Raw genomic sequence first — 18,197 nt, 5'->3', positions numbered from 1 at the left:
TAGCTCCACACACTTAACTTCTTTCACAAGTACTTACTGCCTGCCTGCTGTGTGCCAGACGCTGTTCTCTATGCTGGGCTTGCAGCAGCAGACAGGTCACATGACAGCCCCACCCGAGGTAGCTTACGTTCCATGGGCAAGGTAGACGCAGACAAGGTAACAAACGAACAGAAACTCGTGGAGCGTGGTGGGTGGTGCTGAGGGGCAGGGCACATAATAATGTCAGGGCGGGTGGTGGGCCATGCTGGGGAGAGGGATGCTGGTCAAGGAAGGCCTTGCAGAGACAGTGCCTTTTGAGCACAGAGCTGGAGGAGGCAGGGAAGGAACAGTGCAGCTCCCTGGGGGAAGAGCATTTCGGTTAGAGGGGGATATCAAGTGAGAGAGCCCTGAGAAGCTAGAGGACCTCGTGTGCCTGAGGAACAGAGGGAAGCCAGTGGGGCTGGAGCAGAGCCAGTGAGGGGTATAGGAGGCCCACTCCCGCATGGTGATCTGACGGCCTTAGCCAAGTCAGGGCACCACATCGCCTCTGCACTTACCCGTGAAGCTACTGACTTACAGCAGCAGCTCCCAAGGTGAAATACAGTGACTCAGGATGAGGACTGCAACTTGACCTTCAGATGTAACAATATGGAGGTCCTATGTTTAAGAGAAGATGGGATGGTGGAAATTAGAGATGCAAGAACGTAACTCTTTCAAGGAGTTTTGCTGCAAAGGAGAGCAAAGAATCTTCCTTGCTTTTCTCATGGGTCAGGTTTCTGCTCATGGAATTTGTGTCTGAAAATATTTAGTCTGTTTTTGTCAAGGCATATCCCGGGCACGGTCCTGCCTGGTCAAGTGTTTCAGTTGTCATCCTCCCAGGCAGCTGTGGAATTTGCCTTTTGAGCCTTCATCCCGCTGCCTAGCACTTAAAGACAGGTGAACAAAGCAGCAACGGCCAGGCCTAGCTGAGAACAGGGTGGCTATGTGGAGCAAGTGCCCTGCTCCCCCAAATCTGTCTTCCAGAGGCTGTCTTGGGTGCCTGAAATTTCATCTGTGTTTATTTCTTTGGGGTATTTAGCTATTGCTTGTTCCATAGTCCAATTTGGAAATAGAAAGTTTGGAAAGGCTTTGAGTGGGTTGGCTTTACCTGGCTCTGCTCACCTAAACCCTCAGAATCATTAGCAACCCACGTTCTGTTGTTAGGGGCTGAGGAAGTAGCTCACCGCCTGCTCATCTCCCTTGTCCTCCTCCACTTCATGAGAGTTTAATTGGGAAGATAAGGAGTAGAAGAGAAAGCCAGATTTTAGATCGGGTGTATACATTTGAAGTCAAACTGTTAATGGAGTCTTAAGATAGAAGTGTTCAGTTGTCCTTAGGGCTAACTCTGCAAGCACTGGTCCATGAGTACCACCCAAATGTAGAGATCTGAGGGCCTTAGCCGAGGCAGGAAGTCCCCTCTTCAGTTACTGGTGAGGCCACTGACTTACAGCAGCAGCTCCCAAGGTGAATCCAGTGACTCGTGGTCGGCTATGCTTAAACAGAGCACCAGCATTTGCTAAATGTCCTCAGAGAGGGGAAATAATATTTGTGACCATGTTTTCCAAATTCAACATTAGAACACACATTAGTTTACTTAGAGGTATGAATGATAAGGCAATGGAGGTATTTAGATGAAGGCTTAATAAAGAAGGAGGGATAAAACATACTCACTTGGGACGGTCCCCAGACACTCAGAATGTAGAGTCATGGTTGCGTGAATCCCAAAGCCCCAGTGAGATCCGTGGCCCTCAGTAAAGATACAGAGGGAGGTTGGGATTGACACCTACAGAGATCCTCAGCTCAGGTTCGTTCCGGCCACAGCTGCTCCACAGAGCTCGCTCCCTGATGGCCTCACTTCAGTTCTTGCCACGTGTGGCCAGTCCCGAACCTGATCGACTCCCAGGCACACCTGGTCCTTTTGTGGTGTGTCCTGCAGTAGCCTCCATCCCTGTGGCCCTGAGAGCGATGGCCTGTTGGCCACTGATTTTCATCCTGCACCCCTCTGAGTGGGGCTGAGGCTGTGCCACCCACATTCATTAATATCCTTGCTCTCTCCTTAGATCATCTCTGAAAGTGGTGAAGGCAGCAGCCCAGGTCTTGAATACATTATGGCAATATCGGGACCTCCGGAGCATTTATAAAAAGGTAACCTACAAGAATAGCTCTGGCATAATTAGCGTTCATCAGAGCACACACTCATAATCATTTATTGTAATGAAATGTCATTATTCATTTTGAGAGGTTTCTTTTTCTCTTTACTCTTCAGGATGGGTGGAATCAGAACCATTTTATTACACCTGTGTCGACATTGGAGCGAGACCGATTCAAATCACATCCTTCCTTGTCTACCACCAACCAACAGATGTCACCCATCATTCAGTCAGGTCAGTAGGAAAACGCCACTCCTTGGCGAGAGCCTTTGTGTGACAGAACATTGTTCCCCAGCCAGAGAAGATCAAACATAAGCTGGTTAAGCCTGTCATCTCCAACACTACCCATGCAGCAGAGAACCTTGTGTAGGAATCACACACCATTGTAAACCACAAGCCCACTTTCTTCCTTCCTTTTTAAAAGTGTATACAAGTTTACATCAGCAACAGTGCCCCAGGCCCTGCCCTCAAGTCTGCCTCACTAAGTATGAGAAGGGGCCCTGAAAGCTGCAGTTGACAGACTGGACAGGGGATCGGGGTGCCCGAGAGTGGAGGGCCACACTTTGAGACGCACGGAGTTATGCCTGAAAGTGGCTGCCCTGTATGCCAGCTGGCCATGAGATTGGAATCTCCTCCAAAGTGAATTTTTTTAAGTTTTCTTAGTGAAACCTTTTAGAAGCAGGGTCCTTTAACAGAGGACCTTTAAGGTCTTCAGGTCTGCAACCTGGGAGAGCTGCCTGCTTTCCGGTTAAACCTCCTTCCTCTGCAGACCCCCAGCATCTGCTGCTAATGGAAGCAGGCCTTACAGGGTGGGTCTGTAGGAATTCCTTTTGATTTTTAAGTTAGGAACCCTGGCAACCACACTACCTACTTCTCTGTAACGTTTAACTTGATGGAAAGAATGTTTTGAGATTCAGACTAAATTTTTTTACAGGTAAGGGCAGATTATTACTGCCAAGCCAATCAGTTCTGTAAATCTAATTCTTTCCAAAATGAGAAAGGAAAAGTAATAAGTATCTTATTTTTATTTGGCTTTAAATCACCCATTTGGACTTTTAAATATTATCTATTTTATTCAGCAGTGCTACTGCTGGCAGTCTTATTTCTCATGTGGACAAATGTGGCCAAAAAGACTAATATACATGGCCAGTGGTTCTTGCCACATAATTGGATGTCCCCACTTGAACTAGAATTTTTTTTAATTATCTGTGCTTGTTGCGTATGGTATATATCTTAGTTTTTAAATTATGGGTTGCTTTCTTGAAAGAAACCTACGTGTCTGGTTTTTAACATCCTTGCTAAGCTCCCAGGTATAGCCTGAAACTGCTTTCTTTTAGAAAAATGCTCAGAACCTTTTAGGGTCTTGGGAATAGAGGTGCCAGAGAAATTAAGAGGTGTGGCTCTATAACAAAAGGCACATAGACAAGCAAAAGATAATTTTAGATTAGTACGAGCTTGTCCAATCTGCAGCCCATGGGACATCCCAGGATGGCTTTGCAGCCCAACACAAATTTGTAAATTTTCTTAAAACATTATGAGATTTTTGTGTGATTTTTTTTTTTTTTTTTTTAGTTCCTCAGTTATTGTTAATGTTAGTGTATTTCATGTGTGGCCCAAGATAATTACTACTATTCAGTGTGGCCCAAGGAAGCCAAAAGATTGCACACCCCTGGATCATTAGCACCTAGTTACTGAATAGTGACCTTGTTTTCAGGACCCCTTAAATATACCTGCTGGACAGTGTTGGCTAGCCCCATTCAAATTCCCAGGTGCCTTTTGGGATTCTAGTCAGTGGTGGGGAATACTCCACTTCTGCTTCTCCAGTTATTCTAAGGGTTGAGAATGCATCCCTTCACACTAGTGTGGGATCTGCTTCCAGGCATGTCTGATGCCTTGCTGATGTCATTGGAGGCAGGCGGGTATGCTTTCTGTCCTACTACCTTCTGGAAAGTAAGCAAGGTGAGCAGCACATAGACATTGTCCATACGTGCTTACATGTTTAACACTGAGCAATCCTATGTCAGTGAGGTGACTTTTTAGGAAAAGTATTTCATTGTCAGTCTTCCTCTGAAAGCATCAATTTATGCAAAACCATTGGTGTCAAGGTTTGGGGGGCTGTTGCTTTCAAGTGTATCAAGTGAATAAGTGGCCACTCTTATTTGAAATTAACTTTAGGGGAAGCAAGATGATTTTTTTAATAAGAAAAAGAAAAAAAATGTATGAAATGTTTCTCTCTTCCTTCTGTGCCAAAGCGTCCAAAAAGAGTCCTAAGGATAGATACGGTGTTATTAGATGTTGGCTGAAGCTGGGGTAAAAAAGTCCTCTGGGCCTTTCTGAGGTCAGGGCTTAGCACCATGTGCGTTTCCTACTAAGCCAGGCTTACTGGGTTTAAATTGTTTCCTTGATCACCATAAAAAGAATTATAAATTTTACAGAATGGGTGCTCTTATTCAAACATGTTTAGAGATGTGGATATTTTTGAAATAATTAGAAATCAAAACATGCCATAAAACTTCTGTTGGCTGAAGAGCTATACATAAAGGATAATAGGTGGGTATTTTGCAAGCAGTTGAACTCAGATCATAAAATAACAAGTATAACTCTTGCATGGCTAGTAAGTTATTATCACTCAGTTTCAAAGGCCTAGTCAAGACATTGAGATAGACTAGCGGGGAAAGCTGCGTGATCTCTACACTGTGCCTCTTTAGCCGGGCGGCTTGCCCTCCAGCTTGAGAGTGAGCCCCGGTGTTGACTTTGCTGATTTGTGCAGTGGCAGGCTGCATGCAGGTTGCACTTGCGGTACTTGGGTCTAGCTGCTCTTCAACTCCCAGCACCTCTGAGATATTTTCAGCACCAGCTGTGTGTCATTTCTAGTTACTGACCTTTGTGTTTCTGGAGAGGATTTTCCACAGATACTGATGCTGATTTCTCTTTCTTCCCCTCTTTCTCTCCTCCTTTGCCTCTCCCTTCAGTCGGCAGCACCTCTTCCTCACCAGCACTGTTAGGAATCAGAGACCCTCGCTCTGAATACGATAGGACCCAGCCACCTATGCAGTATTACAATAGCCAAGGGGATGCCACACATAAAGGCCTGTACCCTGGTAAGACGCCAGTTGGGTGTGTGATACAGTCTTTTGAAAAGCCGCATTTCCAGGCACTTGGCCAGTGGCCTGGGAAGTAGCCTGTGCTTGTATTGAGACAGTCCCCCAGCAGCAAACCATGTTCCAGTCATTCCCTTTCCTACTTTGGGGATTGTTGCCTTTTCTGCTTGTTTAAAGTAAAACAAGCATGTACTTGTTTGTATGTATGTATGTATGTAGTTGTACAGTGGCCACAAATAAAAAGAGGGCTGTATCCAAATAAATCATTTCTGGCTGCTCACTGACACAGTCGCTTTGCTGCGTCCCCTCCTGGCTCGAGCAGTCTCTGTGTTTTCCACATGCGTCAGAACCCTCAGCCCGCGTTGCAGGAGCCACATCTTCTAGACTGGCTCATCTCTTAAATTCAAACCAGAGAATGGAGATCAATTTCATTTACATTTTCATGGAGAAGAGTTTGAATAAATAGCAAAAGTTATTATAATGTGATTCTTCTCAAAGTGATTATTTTTTAAGAATAACAAAAATAATGTTACATAGCGTTAATATTTTTATATCCTATTCAGAAAGCTGTGCATACAATTTATTTAAAGGATACCAGCCCAAAGGGTTACTAAGATTTCATACTGTTCCCATTCTCAACCGTCTGGCAGATTATAACTATTTTAGATGTTCCAAATAAGTCAGTGTGAGCTACCCCACAAAAAGTACTCTTCTCAAACCTGTCTATTAAAAATAAATAAAAGCTGGTGGTAGCTTTACTCCTGCTAGGGGAGCAGTCTCCATTGTACTGTTGTCTTTGAAATTGTGATTTCACAGGACTATTTACTAATCGACTGTTGTTACTATGGCAATTAATAGCTCAGAAAATTGCACATGCTACATTTCAACACCAAGCTCTGTGCAAAAGGAAATGCACATACCAACTGAAGTGTATGGTTGCTTCCGATTTGCAGCAGCCTGCTTTATCTTACAGATCGCCTCTTTAGCATGCATGCCCTTCTGTATCTTCTTCGCTTGCTTCAATAAACTAATTTGCCTCAAGTACGTTTCATTTTCCTCATTAAAAAAATAAAAATCTTTGCTAGCCTTAACAATAATGGAAGGGTAATATCATCAGGAGTCTACTATGGACTTTTGAAGACAATTATCTCATTATTACCAAGTTCCTTTTGTATTAAAACATACTTAAATATGCCAGGCACAAGACTGTGCCTCCATTGTTGCCCAACTGCTGCTCCTTCCTTGACCTGAGATTGTGAATCCCAGTTGTTTGGAAGGCATGGGGTTTGTTCGAATACTGTGTTTCGCTTCTCCTCTCTGACCCACTGCTGTAGCTCAGAGCCCTGGAAAAGGAGTGTTCCTCAGCTCAGGATCCTGTGCTGCTGTCCAAAGCCAGCTGGAGAAACCCTCCCACGTATAAGCAGAGCTTGAGCAGAAACGTTTGCGCATGGGCTCTGCACTGGCATTGCTTTTTGGGGAAACACACGCAGCCTGTTTTTGCCATAGTTTTGCTATTAGCCCCCACCAGCCCTGAGGTAAGCAGCAGCCAGGCCAGATCCAGGGACCCTGAACTGCTACCTCTCCCAGCCCGCATTGGCAGTGGGGAAGACAGGCCCTGTCGGGGACAGTGCTAGCCCTAGTACAGGGTAGACCACCCAGCCTAATGGACCAGAGTAATAAGCACTAGTTTTAATTTCATAAAATATTTTCTTACAGGCTCCAGCAAACCTTCACCAATTTACATCAGTTCCTATTCCTCACCAGCAAGAGAACAAAATAGACGGCTACAGGTGAATTTGCAATATCATTTTTACAGAAGGCTGATTAGCAGTTAACACAGTAAGGGGTCCACGTCGGTTGACTTCCCAGAGCTGGACCAACACGGCAGGGTCCTAGATGCTTTCCCTGGGGATCTTCACTCCTTGGAAACTCACCCGTGGTTTAAGCAAAGCATTTCCACGGTAGCCTCACGTTCTTGAGTATCCAGATCGGTACTGCTGAGACCACCGTGCCACTGAGGGGGACAGCCGGGAAGTCTTTAGTTCATGTATTTTGCCCAGCAGTGTCCTTTTCCCACTCTTTTTCTGTTAAGCTCTAAAATCTCTTCCAGCCTCTGGGTGAGGGAAGGTTGGTAAGCACACTTCATGCCCTTATCACGTTGTTCTCTTTTGTGTATACCTCGTTCTCCATCTCGCCCCTCCCTGTCCAAGCTCCACAATTTAAAAACACTGAATCCATCGCCAGGTCTGTTTGTCTCAGTGGTCAAGGTGGACTCAGCCCCTGCCAGAATGGACCTCACTGTGGAAGAGTGGGACTGGCGGTTATAACACACCCAGGCTTTGCTTTCATGAAGAGCCTGCAGTCAGTCTCAGGTCCTTCCCGGTGCCATGGCGAACTTGGACCATCTGGTCTCTCCTCTTCCCTTTCAATGACACAGAGCAGCTGGAGTTTCCTAAAACAAGACTGTATCCTGTCCTTCAGATAAGGATGTGTTCTAAGACCTCTCCTTCTCGTCATCTTTTCTCTGTAGATGGAAGAAAAAGAATTTTCCAAGTTGTTCATAATTTATGCTACAGTTTTTTAGTCAGGAAAAATAGACCAGAATCATAACTCTGGCTTGAAAGGAGAATTTAGCTCTGAAATCCTTATAATGTTAGAATGCATTGAGTTTCAGGACATGACATTGGTTCCTATGTGGTAAATTTGTTACATCTTACTAAGTAGGGGGATTTGGGCATAATCAAGAACATAGACATAATAACCATCACAATTTGAAGAAATTAATGTGAGGTCAAAGCTAAGACCGAACAAAAGGAAATGGAGAGCCGTGTGCCCTGTGTGGGTGCCCATGTGTGCCTGGCCTTGCCCTGGCTTGGGGAAGCCTTTTCCTCTAGAACCATATTTGCTCACATGTGCCTCCTAAATTTACTATTCTTCTAACTTGAGATTACTTATTCCTTTAATATTACAACTTACAGCAGAGTTTCCAAAGTGTGACGATTGTTCACCTAGCCACATACATCTTTTAAAATGGAGGGATGGACTCCATCTTCATATCTGAAGTAAATGTTCTAAAAGATGGTTCGGTAATTATACAATTATCCAAGGCCCAGAAACCCAATCCTTGACTAAATTAGTGATGTGCTAATAATTCCCCTGTGTCAAACCCAATATCAAGACCATCCTCTCATTCGGCGTGCCCGGGTAACGGGTCCCTCCACAGCTGAGCACACAGCAGGGCCTCCAGTAAGGAGGGGAGGTTTCTGGGGCCACCTGCCCTGAGATCTCAGGCTCTCCTGAGGCACCTGCTTCTCTAGAGGTCTTAGGACAGGAAACTCAGCAGCCTGCCTGAGAATGCAGCTTAAAATCCTTAGAGTCCAATAGTAAACGCATAGTGTGCACCAGAAACAGCTTTTAACCTTAAGCTGCAAATACTGAATATTGCTTTAAAAATACGAAGCAGGAAGCCCACATCAATTTTCCTAACACGTCTTTTTAAAAGATTGCTTTTATTTATTTGCCTTTTCATTTTGTCAACAGCATCAACAGCTGTATTATAGTCAAGATGACTCCAACAGAAAGAACTTTGATGCATACAGATTGTATTTGCAGTCTTCTCATAGCTATGAAGATCCTTATTTTGATGACCGAGTTCACTTTCCAGCTTCTACTGATTACTCAACACAGTACGGACTGAAATCGACCACAAATTATGTAGACTTTTATTCCACTAAACGACCTTCTTATAGAGCAGAACAGTACCCAGGGTCCCCAGACTCATGGGTGTAGCATCAAGACGCCCAACAGAGGAACTCTTTCTTTCTAACCTTGTTTGGATTGAGGTGAAAAGTCCATCTTGCTGATTTGATGATTGAAATGTGAAAGTGAAGTGGAAGGAATGAGTGAAGTGCGTTTTTTTTTTTCTTTTTTGAGGAATTATCAGGGAAGTGAGGAAACGTTTGGGAGAGGACTTTCTAAGCTCTATTTAGGTGTTAGGTCTAATTACTTATAGATTCTGTAGTCTGGTGAAGGTGTGGGTGACGTGATGAGAGGTTTGAGAAATGGGTGAAATGAAATGGGGGATGTGTAGGTCAAATCAAATTAAAGATTTTTTTAATGTGAATAAAGTGATGTTCTGATAGTTTGTACAGAAAAAATTGGATGCCCATGTTTTATTGCTATTACTAAATGTCAAGATTGTATGCTATTATGTCTTGTAAATTTCTTTTGTTGGTGTAAATATGGAAATGCCACATTGGTTAAGTGCCATCATTTGTAATGCAGTGTGTCACTAGAAAAGAGATTTGAAGAAACTGACAACTTCAAACACAAATGAGAAGCCCAAGGAACTGTGAGCAATTAAAAACAAACCGCGACACCCTTTGTCTCCGCCACGCATAGTGTACTTTGGAAGCACAACGTCCAGGCTGGTACCTCAGCGCCATGCCCATTCCTCGCCTCGTTCATAGGACACTTCACTGCCATTTTCTATGCACATAAAAGAAAAATAAATGTGGAAATTTCATCCTTGGAAATGTGTTCTCTATTCTTTTTAAATTTTCTGTATGTATATGGAAAAGCAGATTTAATAAACAAATCTCACTGCATGTTGGAAACAGCTTAAATATATCCAAATATTTTAGACTTTTCCTAGTTTTATATATGCTTTGTGAGATGGACCACACCAAAGAATTAAGCTATGAACTTTCCTTCTCTGACAATCTAGGTATTTTTGTTTCTTGGAATCTATTTTAAATCTAGTACACTTCACAGTTTTATCATGTTTTTCTCAGACCCATGTGTACATATCATCACTCTTCACCTAAGACAAGTTATATATGGCAGCTTGGCCATAACTAAATTGATATAATTAAATTGATACTTTTTTAGGCATCATTTTTAAGAACTCAGTAACTTCTTAAGAACAGTGGTTGGGCATTTATTTGGTTGGCACCAATATAATAAAACAAATTCTAAATTATGATCTTGTTGAGTAATTCCTGGATTAGGAATGGGGTAGGGGAAAGAAGCCTCACAGTAGGGTAGGCAGAGGTCCCCATAGCACCACACAGCATTACTTGGGAGCTTTTCTCCATCTGTGGAGACAATGAGGGGCACCAGGCCCAAAGTCTGAGGCCTTCTCAGGTCTTGCAGTTTCCACCCTTCAGCCCTAGCTCCTGGATCTTTGTTGGTGTAAATATGGAAATGCCACATTGGTTAAGTGCCATCGTGGAAAACTAGGAACTAGTTTACCTGTAGCTGTACTAGGAAAACTAGGAACTAACCCCCATGGCAAGTCAAACCCAGAAGTGTTGTCTTAGCTCAATATACCCTGCAAGTGTAATACAAATCACAGATTAAAACATTTGTACTTATAGTTGTGAGTATATGGTAAGACACCCAAGAGAAAGCTGCGTTTTCTTGCCAAATGGACAGCAGCCCAAGATTAGCATCCAAAGTGAAATGGAAATACCAGTGCGAGCGTGAAGGTTCCTAAGGTCTGCAAGCCGGGAGCCTTTCTGGGGCGCCTTCCGAAGAACACCCGAGCCAGCTTGCGGAGTCGACTGCCCAGCTACTGAGCCCTGGCTGCCTCACACCTGGCAGAGCTCAGCAGACAGCCCTTGTTAGATGGCAGAGGTCGCCAGATGTTCCTGAGGAACTGGCATCAGGACTTTTGGGACGTAACCACTTCAGTTTCCAATCACTGACTTCCCTGAACCTGGTATCTTGAGATCTGGGTTGAAGCTGAAGGCTGTCAGTTGGGGAATCAGGAAAACAGGGAAATCAGAGCCAGCCCAAGCCGACTGACAATAACTTTCTTTTAGTGACCGCATGAGTTTGGGGTAATGCTGTAACAGGCAGCATTTCAAAAACGGATCCAAATTTGGGTTGAAAATAACTCATCTGGGTCTCCAATCAGACCTAACAGAGCCAGGAAGAGGCCTGTGCACGGGGACTGGGCAGAAGACCTAATGCCGTTTAAGATTCCTCCCTTGAGACCAGAGAAAAGAAACTGCAGACACAGCCTGAATGATACAAAAGTGCATCATTGATGAAAAAACCAAGCCTACTATTCCTTCAAGGTGTGAGAATAAACAAGCTCCAATAAAACAAAGTTGACTTTTTATTGCTGTCCTTACATCACTAAGTAGCATATAGAATTTAGCCCACTTCCACCCTGTTCCAGAGGGTCAGGGCTGAACTGAGCCAATGTCAGTGAGCTAAACAAGGTTTTCCTTACCTGATTGCACATTAAGAGTCACCTGGACCCCACCCTGACCACTCAAAACCACAGAGGTGGAGTCCAGGTATCAATATTCTTGAAACCCTCCCTGGGTGATTGCAGCATACAGTCAAGTGAGAGCCACTTGGTACTACTCCCCATTCTCCCTCCATCCCTTGCTGCTGCACGACCTGAAAATTTAGCAGCTGGGGTTTAGGGTGCGGAGTTTGCCTAGAAGAGAGGGATAGATTTGGAGTGTTGTCATTGAGATCTTAAACTTGGAAAGTCAGATGTGAGGTTTTTCTTTTTGCCAGAGTATGTCTTTTGCCTGCGTACACTTGTTTAAGGTTATGTCCTTTGAAGTCCATGAGTATCAGAAGTGATGACCACACAGTCCCGTAACTGTTCCAATCATTAATCCTTGGCCACTGTTCGGTTGTCCACCTGATGCTGATTCTTGCACTGAAATACCAACAGGTCACTTTACTGACTGCTGACTATGTGCTGAGAGTACCATATACATTATCATCTAACCCTCACGGCACATGTGTGACATCTGTACTAATAGCCCATTTAACATATCCTGAAGCAAACTTGGAAGAGTAACTTGCTGAAGATCATACAGCCAGTAAGGGGCCATTAGCGTTACACTCTATCTTAACCACAATGCCAGTGTTTTTCATATTTAATAATTCGAGTTTCAACTGAACTTCTTCGAAGTGTTTTTCATCATTGCTTTAAATTTGCCGAAGGACTCTCTATTACTACTCTAAAGGAGAAAAACATCACTTGCCATAAACTTTGGGCAAGTGATGGTTTTCTCATATACTTTTTTAGTAACCATAAAAATGAACAATTAACTATTAAACATAAAAAATGTCAATTTTTTTTTAATTAGCTGGGCATGGTGGCATGCACTTGTAATCCCAGCTACTCAGGAGGCTGAGGCAGGAGGATCACTTGAGCACAAGAAGTCAAGGCTGCAGTGAGCTATGATTGCACCACTGCACTTCAGCCTGGGTGACAGAGGGAGACCCCATCTCAAAAAAAAAAAAAAAAAAAAATGCCTACATACCACCAAAATTTATCTTGTCTACCACCACTGGTGTTGCATGAACCTCATTTTGGGAAACTTGAGTTCTGATTATTCTGATGTGTGTGATGATTTAGGTTTGGCTGATAACTCCCCCTAAAAGAATGCTGTGAGCTATGCCTATTAATATAAGCCACTAAAACAAAATCTGTCACTAGGCAACCCTCTCATTTGGGGGCCTCAGCAGTACATTTGATGGAACACTTATCCAAACCTATTGGGTGGTGGTTTTATTTCCATGATCAAACTGGCTTGCAAGGAAAAGATATTTGAAAACTTGGCCATTGCTATTCACTTAACTAGATTTTTAAAATACCATTGTTTTTAACAGCGTTATTCATAATTGCCAAAAACTAGAAACAACCCAAATCTCCAACAGAAGAATGGATAAACAAAAGTTACATCCAAGAATAGATAAAATTATGGTATATTCATATAATAGAATACTAATCTGCAATAAAAAGAATGAGCCACAGTACAGAGACATGGATGAATCTCAAAAATATGCTGCTCAAACGCAGGAGAAAGTTGCAGAAAAGAGACCATAAAGCATAACTGATTCAAGAAGAGGAAAAATTATGGTGATAGAAGTCAGAATCATGGTTGCCTGTGGGGCTAGGTAGTGACTAGAGAGCTAAGTGATGGAAATGTTCTATATTTAGGTCAGGGTGGCAGTTACACAGGGGTATACCTTGATCAAAACTCATCAAAATAGGCTGGGCATGGTGGCTGACACCTGTAATCCCAGCACTTTGGGAGGCCGAGGCGGGTGGATCACCTGAGGTCAGGAGTTTGAGACCAGCCTGGCCAACATGGCGAAACCCCATCTCTACTAAAAACACAAAAATTAGCCGGGTGTAGTGGCAGATGCCTGTAATCCCAGCTACTTGGGAGGCTGAGGCAGGAGAATTGCTTGAACCTGGGAGGCCGAGGTTGCAGTGAGCCGAGATCGCACCATTGCTCTCTAGCCTGGGCAACAAGAGCAAAACTCTCAAAAAACAAAACAAAAATATCAAAATGTACACATAAGATCTTCATTTCATTGTATATAAAATTTGCCTCAATAAAAAAATACTTTCTTCAAAAATCAGTAAGGAAATACACGACATTGTCTGAGACTTAGTTTTATGAACTAGAATCAAAATTTTGATTATTAGTCTCCTATGAGTTAAGAAAAATCCATATATCTCTAACATAAACAAATCATAGTTTCTTTTTTTTTTTTTTTCTTTTTTTTAATTGAGATGGAGCCTCACTCTGTTGCCCAGGCTGGAGTGCGGTGGCACAGTCTTGGCTTACAGCAGCCTCCAACCTCCCAGGTTCAAGTGATTCTCCTGCCTCAGCATCCCGAGTAGCTGGAATTACTGGCACCTGCCACCGCACCTGGCTAATTTTTGTATTTTTAGTAGTGATGGGGTTTCGCCATGTTGGCCAGGCTGGTCTCAAACTCCCCACCTCAGGTGATCCGCCTGCCTCGGCCTCCCAAAGTGCTGGGATTACAGGTGTAAGCCACTATGCCTGGCCTAGAAAACATAGTTTCTTACACAAAAGGTTTTAGCACAAAATGGCTTTGTAGTTCTATACACAGCCTACCAAGTTAAGTTTAAACAGAATTCTGGAAAATATACACTTGGAAAGCACTACAGGGGGTGTCCTTTTGGATGAGCTATGATTGTACAGATTCAGGTGTGTGCTGACAAGAAGGTAAGTTAAGAAGCAACACTCAGGCACCTGTCTCAACATGTTGCTGAGAGTGAGAAGTGTGTCACCCCTTTTATCTAACGATCCAAAGAGATGTGTAAATAAGCACCTCACCCATCTCAGTACTTTCCAAGCCACAGGAAGGAGTGTGGGAGCGAAGCCCCTTCATCAAAGCACCAGAAAGATGTCAGCAGAAAAACAAACAGGTCAGTGAAATCAGAGGCAGAGCAGCTAACGGGGTTTTTTTAATGTTACAAATGCAAGGCAGACTTTGAATTCAAAGGAGAACTTTGCGGCCGGTCAAAGGCATCTTTGCTGTGGAGGAACCAAACAGTCTTTAATTAGTGTGCAACTGGGAAGGGAGTTAGCGGGCAGCAAAGATGCAAATGATGTTTGGAATTCCATGGGGCAGCTTCCATCACTGATACACAGCTGCCCTTTGCTGGCCTGTGCCAAGAACTGGACTGGGCCTCAGAGACCATGCGCAGCACGGGCTGCCACCTACACAGAGGAACGCTTCTCAGCTGGGACTCATCAGTTCCGCCACCCTTTAATCAGTCTTGTCTTTGGTCTCCAGCCTTATTCATCCTCGTGATAGCAGTTTGCTGTGCCCCGGTGTAATGGCTTGACTTAACTCTCTGTCCTTATGAATACCTTTATTCAGGACAATCCTTAAAGGCTGCAGACACAAAAAGGAAATTATTAGCAAGCAGATTATGACTTGGATTGTGCCTGTTTTAGTGCCTTTCCCTGTTTCATGTCAGCAGCTTCGCTGGAAGCAGCTGGCATGTCCCCGAAGTGGCTGTTTGTGCCTATCCCTATTGGCTAATTCTAAGAAAATCGCTAAAAAGCATTTTGTGCTGTCATAATCGTTGGCATGAGCCATACATAACTAACTCTTTCATTATTAAAGCCCCATCCAATGCTTGGGGGAATTTTGATAAAGACTTAATGATATCATGAGCCATTTCACCCTCCATTCACATCCCAGTGATTCCAGAGCTGACCAATGCATTGTCTTAGAAAATAAAACACAACTTATTCTGGGTCAAAGGTGGAATTCTGAGATCAGTGGGAACATATCCAATTCTTCCTTCAGAAATCCCTTATAACTGTTAATTCACTCCCCAGAAGCCCCCTGAAATGTGCCTTTATTTGCTGGCAATGAAATGTAATGTGTTTGGCTTCCAAGGCCTTGAGGAGCTGCCACCCACTGAGTAATAATCTAATAAAATGACTTCAGGGAGGACGACACCCCTCTAGGGTCTTTATTTCGGATCTCCAGAGTCAGTGGTTGTGCCAGCACAACCCAGGGCAGCTCTCTCCTTTCCAGGGGTGAGAATGAGCATAGTGAGGTGTGCCCAGTTTCCTGGGGACCAGAGGAAAGGATTCGATCCTCGTGGGTTCCAGGTTAGAAATGATGATCATAGGAGGGGTCCTGGCCATCGTAGAAATGGTTGTGTTGTGCTATGAGGGATGCATTTTGAGCCTTCACAAAAACAAAAACCAGGAGGTTCTATCACTGAATGATGACCTCTGCACTTTTATTTCTTCGGTTCCTATGAATGTATGCTCCAAGCTGGAGACCTGTGTTGTATTATTCCCGTGGCTCCTAGACATGAAAGATAAGTAAGGCTGGATGAAATATGTGTCCACCAAAATCACTGTGATTAGGGCTGGCCACAGTGACCAGCAGTCTCCTTCTTGTCTCTCACTGTGGTCAAAAGATAATGGTGTGTTTATTCAGCTTGCAAATGGTGAGGTTCTCGTTTTTCATTTCCCTCTCTTCTCTGCGTAACCTTTTAATCACTTCTTTGAAAATTAACACTGCTTTGGAAAAGGCTATCAGAGGAGAGGCGGAGTGGTATTGAAATCAGATCTGTCAATATATAACATCTTAATTGGAGAAAAGCTGATGCTAAACCACCTGAAGCTACAAATGTTGTCCTCTGAGGCCACATCACTGAGTGTGGTGATGATATATCATCACTGAGAAATTGCATTTGGCTGGCAGTAAAAAAAAAAATTCCAAAATTGAGGCTTCAACAAGACAAGTTGTGAGAGGTTTTATTTGTGGTTTTTTCCTCTACCACATAAAGAGATGACCACAGAAAGTCTAATGTCTGTCTTTCTAGTATGGAGTTCCGCAAATGCCCTCATGGCATAAAGTAAGCTTTATCCTACGCTTTGGGTAGGACCCTCATCCTCGTGGCTTCCTGGCTAGCTGCTGGAGCTCCAACCATCACATCCTCATTCCTCAACAAAGAGAAAGGAGTTGGGAAAGTGGAGCTTGTCAGTTGAGTCAAAACCCCTAAAAAAGCTTTCCTTAAATCCCCGCCCATACATCTCACTGGCCATTCCTATCTGTAAGAGACACTTGGAAAAGGAATATTTACCAGGTCCTGTTGTCACCTCTACTCATGTAGGTTCTGTTAGTAAGGAAAAGGAGGGGGTGGACAGGAGGAAGGCACTCTCAGTCTCTGCCCAAGATGATAGATGACCTCTGCACTTTTCTTTCTTCAGTTCCTATGAATGTATGCTCCAAGCTGGAGACCTGTGTTGTATTATTCCCATGCTTGGGCAGAAGCCATAGTACCCAGGGCTCCTAGACATGAAAGATAAGTAAGGCTGGATGAAACTTCTCAAGCTCAAGTTGTCCTAGAGGTGGGAGCCCTCAGCAGGTCAGGCTCCATGTCATAGTGTAAAAGTTAACCACGGAAAGCCAGTAACCATCAGCAATCTATGGTCAGAAGCCCCACCCTCCTGGTAGCTTCCAATCTCCACGGGGTAGAGCCACGGGGAGTCCACAGAAGTGCAAGAGTCAAGGGGAGGGACGCCAGGTGCCTCTCCCCACTGCACCAAGAGCAGCCGACTGTGTGCTGCTTTCTATATTCCATGTCCACCTGAGATCATTTTAGCAAAGGTTATATAGCTAAAAACAAAAATAATGATAAACCATGTATGGCCAACACCTGACCTTAATAAGCAGCTCCCTAGAGACGGCTCTGTGTGCTCCTGACTGGCAAGCCAGGTAGGCTGAGGCAGCAGCTGCCTCCCTCAGCCACCCAGATGAGAGTCACTGTGACTCACTGTATGTCTGTGGCAATCTTCCTTCATTGTTCTGGGCACTGTGGGGTAATCTGGGGCTGACACGTCTGCCATTGCCCCCAAGAATTTGTAACATTCCTGAGGCAATCGGAGCAGATAGCAGCTACCATGTCCGGGTTGAGCTGTCAAGGAAAGCCCAATAGAACAAGACGGACTCAAGCTAAACTTTGGGTTAACTTTAAACAAAGGAAATACATGAGAATGGTGGGGTGCAGACTACAGAGAAAACCAGGGAATGTGAGTACAGGAAGAAAATCAAGAGGAAGAGACAAAAAAACAAAACAAACAAAAAAAAAGTTTCAGCGGTTTGGGGTGAAGATGAAAGAAATTCCAGCCTTTTGATCACTCCTACAAATAATAATAATAATCTTTTGGTGAGTATTTGCTAGGATGTAAGATATCAAGTACTGTACTGTATGCTTTAACCACATTATCCCATTTAATTTTCATAACAACCCTAAAACAATGTACAAGAGAAAACTGTCCTCAGAACTATAAAGTGGCCCAAGGTCACATCAATTGGGGATTGCCAGATGAATCTGTTGGATTCCAGAGACCCCATTAGCTGTTCTGCCTCCCTAAGGAAGCAGAACAGCCATCCCCTCCAGCCTTCATGTTTATGCTAACGTCAACCCTGGTGACAAACCCTCTCCCAGCCAGGAATCCCCCTCCAGCTTCCTACCAGCTTCCCAGCCAAATTAGGCTCAAATAATACAAATCCATTTTAATGTTGCCTTAGCAAAGATTACTAGGAAAATAGCATGTTGGCGCAAATCAAAGTTGATGCCTTCGAAAAGAAAACT

At 43.8% G+C, this 18,197-nt stretch overlaps 1 protein-coding gene across 15 annotated transcripts in view; it reads left to right on the top strand.

Annotated features, from left to right (window-relative positions):
• PKP4 (plakophilin 4) overlaps window positions 1–9,794 on the top strand; it is a 227,894-nt gene extending 218,100 nt beyond the window's left edge. For 13 of the 15 annotated variants that reach the window (XM_032755648.2, XM_032755646.2, XM_032755643.2 and 10 more), the window contains 5 exons: window positions 2,079–2,163; window positions 2,285–2,402; window positions 5,141–5,269; window positions 6,986–7,059; window positions 8,810–9,794. In XM_032755648.2, coding sequence (XP_032611539.1) covers window positions 2,079–2,163; window positions 2,285–2,402; window positions 5,141–5,269; window positions 6,986–7,059; window positions 8,810–9,058 — 655 coding nt within the window. In that variant the 3' untranslated portion in view covers window positions 9,059–9,794. The remainder of the gene's footprint in view (window positions 1–2,078; window positions 2,164–2,284; window positions 2,403–5,140; window positions 5,270–6,985; window positions 7,060–8,809) is intronic. The other 2 variants (XM_032755651.2, XM_032755650.2) reach the window with 1 other exon arrangement.
• Window positions 9,795–18,197: the final 8,403 nt, after the last annotated feature.

Source organism: Hylobates moloch, unplaced genomic scaffold, assembly GCF_009828535.3.
Source record: "Hylobates moloch isolate HMO894 unplaced genomic scaffold, HMol_V3 SCAFFOLD_1, whole genome shotgun sequence".
In the NCBI taxonomy this organism is placed as follows: Eukaryota; Metazoa; Chordata; class Mammalia; order Primates; family Hylobatidae; genus Hylobates; species Hylobates moloch.
The sequence above is the reverse complement of the archived record's forward strand: the minus strand, read 5'-3'. Positions and strand labels throughout refer to the sequence as shown.